Here is a 13406-nt window from a genome sequence, read left to right on the forward strand (position 1 = left end):
AACCCTCTAAAGCAAACAGTTAACAAACGTAAACAAATAGCTCATTAGCGATCAAAATGAGTAGTAGGCTTGAAAATAATGTATTTCACAATCTGATTTTAAGCTGCTGAGCTTTTCAGGTTCTTTAAAAGAGAGAATATATATCTATTATAATTATTTATGCAAGTACGTGGTTGGTGGTAATGGGACTGAAATGCATAGGAGTTCCAAACTTAATAGTTGAAATAAGCCCTCACCACAGCCAACTCACCATGGCCAACTCACTGCAGCCAACTCGCCACGGGACAAGAGTTACACTAATGTCAAAGAAATAGTGAAATAGAATCATTAAGAAAAGGATGCTAAAGGAAGGACAAAAGGATATGTGAATGACAAAAATTAAAATATATGTTTTGATTATTCTAAATAATTAAATTGAATTATTGAATCGCCCAGCAATGAGTTGGCCATGGCAAGTTGACTGTAGCAAGTTGTCTGTGGCGAGTTGTTCCATTCTGGCCCAGAGGGCTTATTCCATTAATCACTTACACCGCAAATATTCTGTTAAGTAAGAATTATCCATACTGGATCTTGCACAAAATTTGTAGACTTTAAGCTATACTGTGGTAGGCCCAAGGTAAGTAGCAATAACACAATAGCATTTAGACTTATATACTGCTTTACAGTGCTTTACAGCCCTCTCCAAGTGGTTTACACAGTCAGCCTATTCCCCCCAACAATTTGGGTCCTCATTTTACCTACCTCAGAAGGATGGAAGGCTGAGTCAACCTTGAACCTGGTGAGATTCTAACTGCAAAATTGCAGGCAGCAGAAGTAGCCTGCAGTACTGCACTCTAACCACTGTGTCACCGTGGCTCATGGTGTAGCCTCTTTCTCCCTTGCCACTTGGCCACATCTCCCATATGACGTTATCACTTGGTGCTTTTGGCACGTTCTTCTCTTCCTTTACCATTTTGACAATGTGTGCAACTAAGCATCAGCTGAAGCACAAATCTTTGGCCATCTTGTTTTCTCCAAAATGCTGCTGGGTTTGACTCAAATGCACTGTGGAGCTACATAAAGAAGGAGCATTGTCTTTTGGTCAACACGTCATGGTTGTTTGTTACCTACATTTTGATGTTGTCCAGACCAGAAGCACAACAATGAATCCTAGCTCTATCTTTATTGTAAGATTATCTTCCCAGAATCTTATAAATCTGAATGTATTTATCCTCTATAAGGGACATGGTGGCTCAGTGGCTAAGATGCTGAGCTTGTTGATCGAAAGGTCGGCAGTTCAGCGGTTTGAATCCCTAGTGCCGTGTGAGCTCCCATTACTTGTCCCAGCTTCTGCCAACCTAGCAGTTCGAAAGCACGTAAGTAGAAAAATAGGGACCACCTTTGGTGGGAAGGTAACAGCATTCCGTGTGCCTTTGGCGTTTAGTCATGCTGGCCACATGACCATGGAGACGTCTTCGGACAGCGCTGGCTCTTCGGCTTTGAAACGGAGATGAGAACTGTCCCCTAGAGTCAGGAACGACTAGCATATATGTGCAAGGGGAACCTTTACCTTTATTTATCCTCTCCTTCCTGGAAAACTAGGCAAAGTCCCTTCTGTAATGCTTCCCACAACCCTTCTGCGTCTGTGGACAGAGATACATTTGGCATGATGGTTGTCTAGTCTGTGATTCATCCTTCTGTCTCCCAAGGCCATTCCCACATTCCATTACATTTTATGTGAGAGAGTTAGGGAAAGAAAAAAAACTCCCACATAAACATTAGAACAGCTTGATAGGGTAATCTGTCCATATGTCAGGGCAGGAGAATCTACAGGGTGAGTCAAAAAAATAAAATAAAATCCAGTACTAGCTGTGACTGTGCAATAGAACCAGGAGTTTGATCATGTCATAGCTGCCATTTTGACTTTTTTGACCCAATGCCCCATCTGATGGAGAGACGTGTAAAGGTCTTTGTCCCCTACAGATGATTGTTAAAAGGAGGAAAATGATAGCGGGCAGTGATATTTTATATGGCCTATTGGACATTCACATGGGGCACATTCGTATAATTCATTACCAGTTTGGAACTAAGTAAGGCAGGGGTCAGCAATCTGAGGCTCTGGAGCCACATGTGGCTCTTTCATCCCTCTGCTGTGGCTCCCTGTCACTCAAAATATGTGTCACAACCGCCAATGTGCGACACCCACCAGCACATGATTTATTGAGCTTTTCAACCCTGGTAGGCCAACCATGGATAAATCCAAGAAAAGAAAAGTTTCATAAGAAAACAGAACGTTTAATTCAACTACATATGCTAGTTTTGTGGCCGCTCAAGAAATAGTTAGGCATGGGAAGGGTTTTGTGGCTCCCGGTGTTTTCTTTTCTGTGGGAAACGGGTCCAAATGGCTCTATGAGTGTTGCAGACCCCTGGACTAAGGTTTAAGTTCAGCCTTAGATATTAGAGTCTATGCAGCATATAGTACTTGAATTTTTGCAAGTTTATTGATAAATTTTATTAATTAGCTTTGTAGTCCATCTGCTTATTTGCAGACAGACTGCCCACCATTTAGCTGGTGAACTTTTAAAAAAAATATTATTGTAATTAATACTTTTTAAAAGACTAAAAAAGAGAAACAAGTGAAGGGAATTTATTTTAAAAAAAATTGACGCAGGGACCAAGTATTAGCAAGTGGACACAGATCACTGAGGTTGTTACGGTTAGTGCTCAGTATAACATTAATGGAAAATGAACCATAAAAAAGAAACCATTGTTATTTTTTACAATAAGATAAGAGATCTTTAGAGTTTAAGCTTTAGAAACCTCTTTTTAATTTCAGTCTCCACTATTTTGTTAATGGAAGCAGTGGTGACACAGCAGTTAGAGTGCAGTATTGCAGGCTAATTCTGCTGACTGACTGATGGCTGCCTGCAGCTCAGCAGTTCGAATCTCACCAGGCTCAAAGTTGACTCAGCCTTCCATCCTTCTGAGGTCAGTAAAACGAGGACCCAGATTGCAGAGGGAATATGCCGACTCTGTAAATTGCTTAGAGAGGGCTGTAAAGCACTGTGAAGCGGTAGGTCTAAGTAGGTCTAAGTGCTATTGCTAGAGAAGAAGAAAAAGGTAGAAATTCGAAAAACTACTAAAACCATTACAGGCAAATATTTAGTTTCAACTTCTTCTTTGTTGTAGTCCAGTTGATATATACTTCTCTTCCTCAATTACTGTATCTTTCACTTCTGATTTTGAGGCCCTTTACTTATTTGAGATCATAGAGGAAATTTTGATTTTTCTTTTTTATGATTGTTTATGAATAGAAGATAACATTTGTCTTTTTATGCTTTTAAACATTTGTCTCTGTTAAATATATTTCATGTTTTAGTACTTCCATGAATACGATGCAGATGGAAATGGCATAATTACAAAAAAAGATTTGAAGGACGTTCTCTTTAGATGTGGTATCCCGATAAACCCCAGAGAATTTGAAAAACTTTGGACAAGGTAAGGCTTTATTTAAAAAAATATATCCTTCCCTCATTACCTGTAGACTTTAATATACATCAGGAGAAATAAATCTCTAAATTTTTTTAACTACTGCTCTCTATGATGTCTATGGTTTTATCTGTACTTGCCTCATTGATTTACACTTCCATAATAGGCCCAGAGGACGCGGTGGCTCAGTGGCTAAGATGCTGAGCTTGTCGATCGAAAGGTCGGCAGTTCAGCGGTTTGAATCTCCAGTGCCGCATAACAGGGTGAGCTCCCGTTACTTGTCCCAGCTTCTGCCAACCTAGCAGTTTGAAAGCACGTAAAAAATGCAAGTAGAAAAATAGGGACCACCTTTGGTGGGAAGCTAACAGCGTTCCGTGCGCCTTTGGCGTTTAGTCATGCCGGCCACATGACCACGGAGACGTCTTTGGACAGCGCTGGCTCTTCGGCTTTGAAACGGAGATGAGCACCGCCTCCTAGAGTCGGGAATGACTAGCACTTATCTATGAGGAAAAACTTTACCTTTTAATAGGCTCAGGGTTAGGGGATTGACCGTCTGTGTCAATCCCCCACTCTCCATCAATGCGACCTTAGTCTATGTTTTTCTGTTCTGCTTTTGAAGAACACTTTTCTTTGTTGGGATGCCTGTAGTAGTACTTTTGCCCATTTGAGATAGTTGTCTCCAGTTTCTGGCATCTAACCCCAGAATCTCATTGCCTGCATCGCACAGCAACTATGTTTATGTTTGTTTGTTTGTTTTATTAAATTTGTATACCGCCCTACTCCCGAAGGACTCAGGGCGGTGAACAGGCACAGGATAAAATACAGAAGTACAAAAGTTAGAAACAATTTAAAACCAAATTAAATAATTTAGCCCACGACAATTTAAAATCCCAATAATTTAAAAACAAATTAAAATTTCAGTTTAAAAATTTAAAAGAAAGGGGAGAAAAATTAGGCCAGGCCGGCTTGCTGAAATAAGAGGGTCTTAAGAGCACGGCGGAAAGTGCGCAGATCCGGGATCCTCCGTATCTCCGGGGGGAGCTCGTTCCAGATAGTGGGTGCCCCCACAGAGAAGGCCCTCCCCCTGGGGGCCGCCAGTCGACACTGCTTGGCTGACGGCACCCGGAGGAGCCCCTCTCTATGAGAGCGTACCGGCCGGTGGGAGGCTGTTTGTGGTAGTAGGCGGTCCCGTAAGTAACCAGGTCCTAAGCCATGGAGTGCTCTAAAGGTGTCCCTTCAGTTGAGTCATTATTTGCTACAGTCTAATACTTTTCAAAGCTTTCTGGATTCAAAACCCAGCAAAAAATTGATTTTTTAAAAAAATTACTATTACACTTTCCCTGATTATCCTACTTTTTTTTTTTAATTGGGGTTTTTTTTTGATGCACCATTTCAAAATGCAACACTGGGCTTCTTTTTAAAAAAGTTCAAGTAAAAGTGGGGCACTTAGGGAAAGAACAATGGAAATCTTTTAAAAGGCACATTTTTACTAGGGTTTGAACCAGGAACCTTCTGTTTACGAGGCAAAAATTATAGCTATTGTGTTGTTATGATGTGACAGCCAGTGGCAAGGATAACTAAAGATTTAAAAAGAAACAGGGCAGTAACACAAATTTGTTTTTTTTAAAATTTGTTTATCGTGTATGTTTGATCTTTAAATTTATATATATAATTAGCTTTGTGTATATGTAAATATAGATGCACAAATGAACACAACTAGATGTATATATCTATAGGGAGATAGAACGAGGAAGATGTGTCTCAGTCTGGTTTCCTTGAGACACACACACACATACCTTCCTAGCACTTCAAATAAAATATCACTCTTTCTAACATCAGTCAGAATTTGTTTGCTCAGTATTAGAATATAAAATGCCTTGAGCTTTTTGACTCCGAAGCAAGCCAAATGTTCTGCAAATAAAAATTATTTAGAGAAATCTTATTGTCATTGTAACATAGCTCACGTATTGACAGCTATCAAATAATTGGATTTTTTCCTACCCAAGAATATTGTTTTGCTGCAAACAAGCCATTTATTCAAAATCTGCCCAAAAACCATTAACCACATTCACACTTTTGTTTTAAAACAAGCAAAGAAACAAGGCTATTTGCTAAACTTTTAAAGTTATTCTCGCTCGCACTTCCTTCCATGGACTGGTTACTTGACTGGGATGCAAAACAAATTGTGATTAAGCCAGAAATTCACTAACAAAATGTGTCCTATTTACTAAGGCTGGGTGAAATTTCAATGTAAAGTTACATTGAACCTCATTAGTTTTTTTTGATTTGAAGTTGCTATTTGATGGACTTTTCGCGCACATAAGCACATCGTATTAATTTACTAAAATTTGAACAATGAAATTTAGTTTTGTCCTGACTTCGTCCGTCTCTGCCCAACTCTTCAAAGCACAAAGTGAAAATAACTTTAAAATAATAAATAATCCTAGAATCCATTTTATCAGGGCTTCTATTAAAAAAAGCTTCACTTCACTTCAATTTGTGCATCACCTGGTATTGCAATATCAATGAACCAGACTTTTTTCTTTTTCACAATAGTGATGTCAGGTGTGTTGTGGGCCACTTGTCTGTCTGTTTGGATCCACAGGATCTTGGCAAAATTTCAGGAATTTTGTCAACTTAGTGTTCCCAGTGATTTTTAGTGCATTCGAACCCAAACTTCTGGCAAAGCTTCCATGTATGATTTTGGCAACTCAGTCATGACGTTGTAGGTAATCAGTCTGTGAAATTTTGCAGGCACTGGGAAAGGTGATGCACTGTTGCATCTTTCTCGTTGCATAAGCGACGTTTTCTGTTGTTACTGACATGCTGAATTTTGAATTTTTGCTTTCATGGAATTAGTCTGCAAGGCTTGTTCTTGAGCAGCCAAAATGAAGCCTTCAGTTTCTTTCTTCAGCATCCCTGATCTCAACCAGTTCCATGTTAGCTTTTTATCTTCCTTTCCTTTAGTGTCCTTCAGGTATTGACTATGCATTGACTTCTTTTTCCAGTTAGAAACTCAATGTTCAATTGTTTCCTTTCAATATTCTGTTTTCGATCTTGTTGTTTTCAGGGACTTCCTAGTTCCCTCCTTTAGCAAAGGCTCTTTGCTTTTCTAGGTTGTCACAAATTATTATTATTATTATTGTTATTCTTATTGTTATTGTTATTGTTATTATTGAGTTGTAGGAGTAGGAGGAGTAGGAGTATTAATATTAGTATTAGCATTAGTATCTGCTGCCTGTCTCACCATGGGACTATTTTAGGTAGGTCACAACAATAAACAATTAAGAAATAAAAAATGAAATTTAAGCAAAGCAAGAGAAAAATAATAAAACAAGGAAAGAAACAAGGAAAAATAAAAAATATCTAGATATAACTAGAATGCAGATCAATGTGATGGTCATTAGTTTAACAGTGAATAGCAAGACAAAAATGTCTCCTATGGATATCATGTCCATGCTTTGTGATATTCCAGAGATAAATAACCATTATGCAAAGTCCACACTTAACAAATGGACCATGATCCATTTCTTATGGCAAATCTTATATTCCCCTCCTCCATCCTAATTTTGCAGTAAGTATTCATAAGAAGAAAATCAAACTATAGTTTGACAGTTTGATATTTCCTAGAAATTGTTCCTATGGCTATTACATAAAGCATAGTATCTTAGTTAAACACTTATTTCCTTTTCTGATATATCTTGCACATTTTTTGTATAGCTGTGTAATACTGTATCCTAAACCGAGCATAGACAATTCAAGATTCTGTCATATACAGGGCCAATAAAGCAATGAATAAAACTACTTTGTATTCTCTGAATTTTTAAAAAGGTATGATCTGAATGCAAAAGGCTATCTTACGCATCAAGATTTCCTGCAAAAAATGGGTGTGGAGAATATACCTCCTGACAGTGGCCTCAATAAGCAGTTTTCAGCTGATAACTACCCACACTTTATGGAACATTACAAAAGAGATGAAAAGAAACATATTGACATCAATGAAATCATAAATAAGATCAGGTAACTTTTCATAACAACCAGGTAACTTTTTTTGATCACCATTCTTATATATTTGAGTTGAAGAGGAATGTGTCATCACCAGTGGCACAATTAGGTCATTTCATTGATTTTGCTGGAAGCCCCTTTAGATAGCTTTGCATGTTACTTTAATGGTGAAGCAAGTAATTAATATTTCTGTTATTACTTCAGTCAGTGCCACGATAGTATTTCATATTTTTTGGGTGCCTTCAAGTCAATTTTTCGCTCCTGATGACTGCTTGGACTAGTCCCTACAGTTTTCTTGGCAAGTTTTTCGGAAGTGCCTTGCCATTGCCTGGTTCTGAGGGCTGAGAAAGATTGACTGGCCCAGGGTCATCCCAGCTGGATTTGTGGCTTTAACCATTATACCAGTGTTGTCGATCCTTTTCGGCACTGAATGCCAAAATGGTGGTGCGCGCATGTGCGTGTGACAGAAACCGGAAGATCAGCCACCCAGTGCGCATGCACGCGCCAGGAAGATGATCTTCCGGTTTCTGGTGCGCGCATCAGGGGTGGGTTCTACTTACTTTTACTACCGGTTCTGTGCATGTGCAGAAGCTTCTTGATGATGTCGGGATCGGTGGGTGGAGCCTCCCGCCGATTTTACTACCGGTTCTATAGAACTGGTCTGAACCAGGGGCAACCCACCATTGGCACGCATGTGCACCAGCCAGCTGGTCTTTGCAAGCACAAGCGTGCCAGAAACCGGAAGACCAGGTGACCGGAGCACATGTGCGTGCCAGAAACCAGAAGAGCAGCTACTCAGCACATGCATGCGCACCGGGGCAGCTGCTCTTCCGTTTTCTGGCGCTCCCGTGGGCATGAAGACCAGCTGGCTGGCACGCCGGAACCCAGAAAATCAATGGGTGGTGGCTCACGTGTCTGGAGAAATGGCTCTGTATGCCACTTCCGGCACACATGCCACAGGTTCGTCATCACGGCACTATACCAATCTGGCTCTCAGTTCATGGTTACATTAGAATAAAAAATAAGCCCCAGTTTGCCAGTCCAGATATTGTGTGCTATGTACAGGTTTGTATTTTTAGTTGACAGAAATCAATATATGATACACATAATCGAAAATAATTTTGTTTCTGCAGCCTGGAGGCGGACACATATTTTCTTGGGAATAAGCCTTGTTTTGCTGAAAAAAAGGTTAAAGTCAGGGGTGAAATGCTACTGGTTCGGACTGGTTCTCCCGAACTGGTAGTAAAAAATGCTACAGGTTCGGGCGAACTGGTATTTTCGATGATCTGCTAGGCAACGATCAGCTGTGATGCGCAATTTATATTAGCTAGAATCGTCGGATTTCCTGCTTTCTAGCTAATCTAAATCACATGGCAAAGCGGATTCCCCCCCACCCCCGCTGTTCTACTTACCTTTGCAGACTCGGGAGTCTTCAAAATGTTCCTTTTTTAGCGGTGCACAGGCACACCTTAGTCTCGGTAGCAGACTCACAGAACTGGTAGCAGACTTCAGAGGATTTCATCATTGGTTAAAGTCTATCTAGGTATATACTATTAAAGCTCTGATTCCTATAACCTTTAACTGGGAGAAGCTCTGCATCATATAGCAAAACTTTTTGAACCAAACTACGTCAAATGAGCTAATTTACAGCATGCCTCCAAAATCCAGGACCCCCGTGGAACTGAAATTTGGCATTTTATGGCATAAAACCAAACAGCGCTAATGACATAATAACTACATGCCATAAAACATTTCCTATGCTAATGTTTCATTATGCTATTCAGTTAAGCGTCAGCTATTTTCAAAGCAGATATATCTCTGAATGTATCCCAACTTTTCCAGTGAAATAAGTACATTAGAAGTTTTTCCATTCTTGAAGGCATTGCGGAATCTGGTAAAGCAATATTTATGAAACAATAACCCGGGGAATTTTTCTTAAAGAATAAAATGAGCCTCTGTAAATATAGGTACACTGAACCCTGCCTAAGTTCGCTCACACTCTCATTTCTGAATATCTTTTGCCTTAAATTACTTGTCTCTTTGCAGTATTTGTCCAACTCTGTCACTGTCATCTGTCTCTGTAATTCTTTACTTTTCTATCTCTTCAATCTCTGTATCTCTGTTTATCTCCTCTATCCATTAATCATTCCTCTGGTGGCCATTCTCATAGAAAGAAAGGTTTTAGATTTCCCCATTCCTAGAAACATTATTGCAGGTATAGTTATTTCTGTGAAATTAAACCTGTGTTTCTCAACCTCAGCAACAATGTGGATGCACTTCAACCCCCAGAATACCCCAGTCGGCATGCCAGCTGGGCAGTGGTGAAATCCAATGTTTTTTACTACCGGTTCTGTGGGCGTGGCTTGGTGGGTGTGGTGTGGCCTGGTGGGTGTGGCAGGGGAAAGATACTGCAAAATCCCCATTCCCTCCCTGCTCTTGGGGGAAGGATATTGCAAAATCTCCATTCCCACCCCACTCTGGGGCCAGCCAGAGGTGGTATTTGCCAGTTCTCCGAACTACTCAAAATTTCCGCTACCGGTTCGCCAGAACCTGTCAGAACCTGCTGGATTTCACCCCTGCAGCTGGGGAACTGTGAGCTGAAGTTCACACATGGTGGCTTTGCAATTCTAAGAGCTGAGTCCACATACATCTTTAAATTGCTGAGGTTGAGAACCACTGGTCTAAAAGAAGGCAAAAGATAAGGACTTCTCCAGAGAGAATTAAGAATCGATTCTGCATGATCCTTCTCTGACCCAATAGCCTCCATTTGTTTCTCTAAGAATTTTCTGGAAACATGGCTGGCACCAACTTGGGGAAAGTTGACACCAATTTGGGGAAAGTTGTTATTTTTTTTTCTGTGAGATATCAATTGGGGTGGATTTTCCTTCCACCCTCACAATGAGTATGGCACCAAAACAATCCAAAGCAATTGGTATGATTGGTGGCTACCTTTTAATGCTCCTTGATACCCTTATATCAATGTCTCTTCTGTTTCACATATAACTACAAAACCAAAATTTGGCTACCCTATTCTCCTTCATTAAAGATGGCAAAAACAAAACAGAACAGAACAAAAAACAAAAAACAAAACACAAAACAACAAAACAAAACAAAACAAAACAAAACAAAACAAAACAAAACAAAACAAAACAAAACAAAACAAAACAAAACAAAACAAAACAAAACAAAACAAAACAAAACAAAACAAAACAAAACAAAACAGGAAGCTCCCTAAATCATTTTAATAGTCTTTGGTGTTCTGTAATACAATGGATCTTCCTTTATTCAGCCTCTATAAGACAGAGAAACCTGTAAATTAGTAACAGTAACAGAGTTGGGAGGTACGTTGGAGGTCATCTAGTCCAACCCTCTGCTCACGCAGGAGACCTGTACTAGGATTCGAACTGTCGAACTGCTGACCTTTCTGATCGACAAATTCAGTGTCTTAGCCACTGAGCCACTAGTTGTTCTCTCCATTTTGCCCAAATGTTTTATAAAATATGTTTCTTAGCTTATAGTTTGCCCAGAATTCAGTTGACAAAGGCTTCTGAGAAACTTTGAATTCAAGAAAGAGGCAATCTGGATGTATATATATTTCTTTTGTTTTAGCTCAAAAGGAACAAATATCCCAAATTAGAAATCTTTAAAAAGGGATTGTCCTGTATTTCAAGAGAAATTCAAAACATTGGCAAGTGAAGTGATTTTTTAAAAACATGTTTTGTTTTGGCCGCCTGGCTAACCAACCAACATATACTTGGTACTTGGGATTTTAATTTTTTTTTTTTTGGCCACGATTGGAATAATTACTGCTTGGCAACCATTTACTCAGTCCAAGAAATGGCTGTCTTGATTTTCTAAAAATAAAGAGAGAAAGTAGATTGTGATTACCTTTTTTTCATGGTTAGCATGTACTAGAAGCTAGTTTTCAGGCAACGCAGACAGCATTTTAACTGCTTAGGCATGTCTCATGCATCCAAAAGGACACAAGAGTTTTGCTGCTGATGTCATGTTGGAGATTTATATGGTACTTTAAATCAGCATTCCCCAAACTTTCTTGCTTTGCAGACTGGTGGGAGTGGGGGCGAGAGGGGATGGATCTGCACGAGTGGTGGGCGAGCGCACGCATGCAACTCCATTTATGCAAGCGGTGGCCACATGCATCTCCACTTGCTCCAATGGAGCTTTGCAGGCACATGTGTGCCCACTGCTCATGTAAGTGCAGCTGCGCATTTTCATCCTTATTACAAATCAGAATTCACTATTATTGAGGAAGAAGATTTGTTGCTGTTGTTGTTGTTAGTTGCAAAGTCGTGTCCGACCCATCGCGACCCCCATGGATGATGTTCCTCCAGGCCTTCCTGTCCTCTACCATCCTCTGGAGCCCATTTAAGCTCACACCAACTGCTTCAGTGACTCCATCCAGCTACCTCGTTCTCTGCCATCCCCTTCTTCTTTTGCCCTCAATCTTTCCCAGCATTAGGCTCTTCTCCAGTGAGTCCTTCCTTCTCATTAGGTGGCCAAAGTATTTGAGTTTCATCTTCAGGATCTGGTCTTCCAAAGAGCAGTCAGAGTTGATCTCCTCTAGGACTGACCAGTTTGATCGCCTTGCAGCTCAAGGGACTCGCAGGAGTCTTCTCCAGCACCATAGTTCAAAGGCCTCCATTCTTTGGTGCTCAGCCTTTCTTATAGTCCAACTTTCACAGTCATACTTTGCAACTGGGAAAACCATAACCTTGACTATAAGCACTTTTGTTGGCAGGGTGATGTCTCTGCTTTTTAGTATGCTGTCTAGGTTTGCCATAACTTTCCTCCCCAGGAGCAAGCACCTTTTAATTTCTTGGCTGTGGTCCCCATCTGCAGTGATCTTGGAGCCCAGGAAAATAAAATCTGTCACTACCTCCATTTCTTCCCCATCTATTTTCCAGGAATTGAGAGGGCTGGGAGCCATGATCTTAGTTATCATGACTGGGTTACCAGTGAACAAATAGAGCAATATTTGAGCAGACCATCTCTTTTTCTATTGGTAGATTGTCCTCCTGTCAGGCAGGGATATAGCCCAGGGGTGAAATCCAGCAAGTTCTGACAGGTTCTGGAGAACTGGTAGCGGAAATTTTGAGTTGTTTGGAGAACCGGCAAATACCACCTCTGGATGGAGATTTTGCAATATCCTTCCCCTAGGAGTGGGGTGGGAATAGAGATTTTGCAGTATCCTTCTTCTGTCAAGCCCACCAAAACACACCCACCAAGCCACACCACGACACGCCCACAGAACAGGTAGTAAAAAAAATGTGGATTTCACCACTGATATAGCCCTACCTTCTTAAACCATTGTTTAAGCATTGTTTAACCATTGTTATGCTGACGCCCATATGAAAGCTGTAAAAGCTGAGGCTTATATTCACCTATTTCCATTAGATTGGTTATCTGCCCCAGTCTTCAGGTTGGCAAGCTTTCTAATGACGCTTTTGTGGGATGCACATAGGCTGTGAGAAAGAAAACCTGCTTTTCTGCATCTCTGGTGCTTTGAATAGTGTTCTCTGCATTCACATAACAAACCTACCCTGCTTCCTCCTTCCAAATGCCTGTTTCTGCCAATACAGTTTGTTTTTTCCATGCGGTTCTGGGAAATGGAGGGGAAGAGCAGGAGACAAAATCAGGAGTACATAAGCTGATGGAGTGTGCTTTCTACCAAAAAATCTCCATCAGTTTTGGAAGATTCTAAGAAAGGCTTACAAGGGATGCGGTGACTCAATGGCTAAGATGCTGAGCTTGTCAATCGAAAGGTCGGCAGTGCAGCGGTTCGAATCTGTAGTGCTGTGTAACGGGGTGAGCTCCCGTTACTTGTCCCAGCTTCTGCCAACCCAGCAGTTTGAAAGCACGTAAAAAATGCAAGTAGAAAAATAGGGACCACCTTTGGTGGGAAGGTAACAGCG

The 13406-nt window shown here is 40.6% G+C and overlaps 1 protein-coding gene across 1 annotated transcript in view; it reads left to right on the plus strand.

Moving 5' to 3' along the window:
* The window catches only part of EFCAB6 (EF-hand calcium binding domain 6), a 146067-nt gene that overhangs the window by 97484 nt on the left and 35177 nt on the right, over positions 1–13406 (plus strand). Inside the window, exons 21-22 of the mRNA XM_070947318.1 lie at positions 3359–3477; positions 7300–7488. Coding sequence (XP_070803419.1) covers positions 3359–3477; positions 7300–7488 — 308 coding nt within the window. The remainder of the gene's footprint in view (positions 1–3358; positions 3478–7299; positions 7489–13406) is intronic.

This window comes from Pituophis catenifer, unplaced genomic scaffold (genome assembly GCF_029215685.1).
Source record: "Pituophis catenifer annectens isolate HBS135680 unplaced genomic scaffold, rPitCat1.0.hap2 SCAF_7, whole genome shotgun sequence".
Taxonomy (NCBI): domain Eukaryota; kingdom Metazoa; phylum Chordata; class Lepidosauria; order Squamata; family Colubridae; genus Pituophis; species Pituophis catenifer.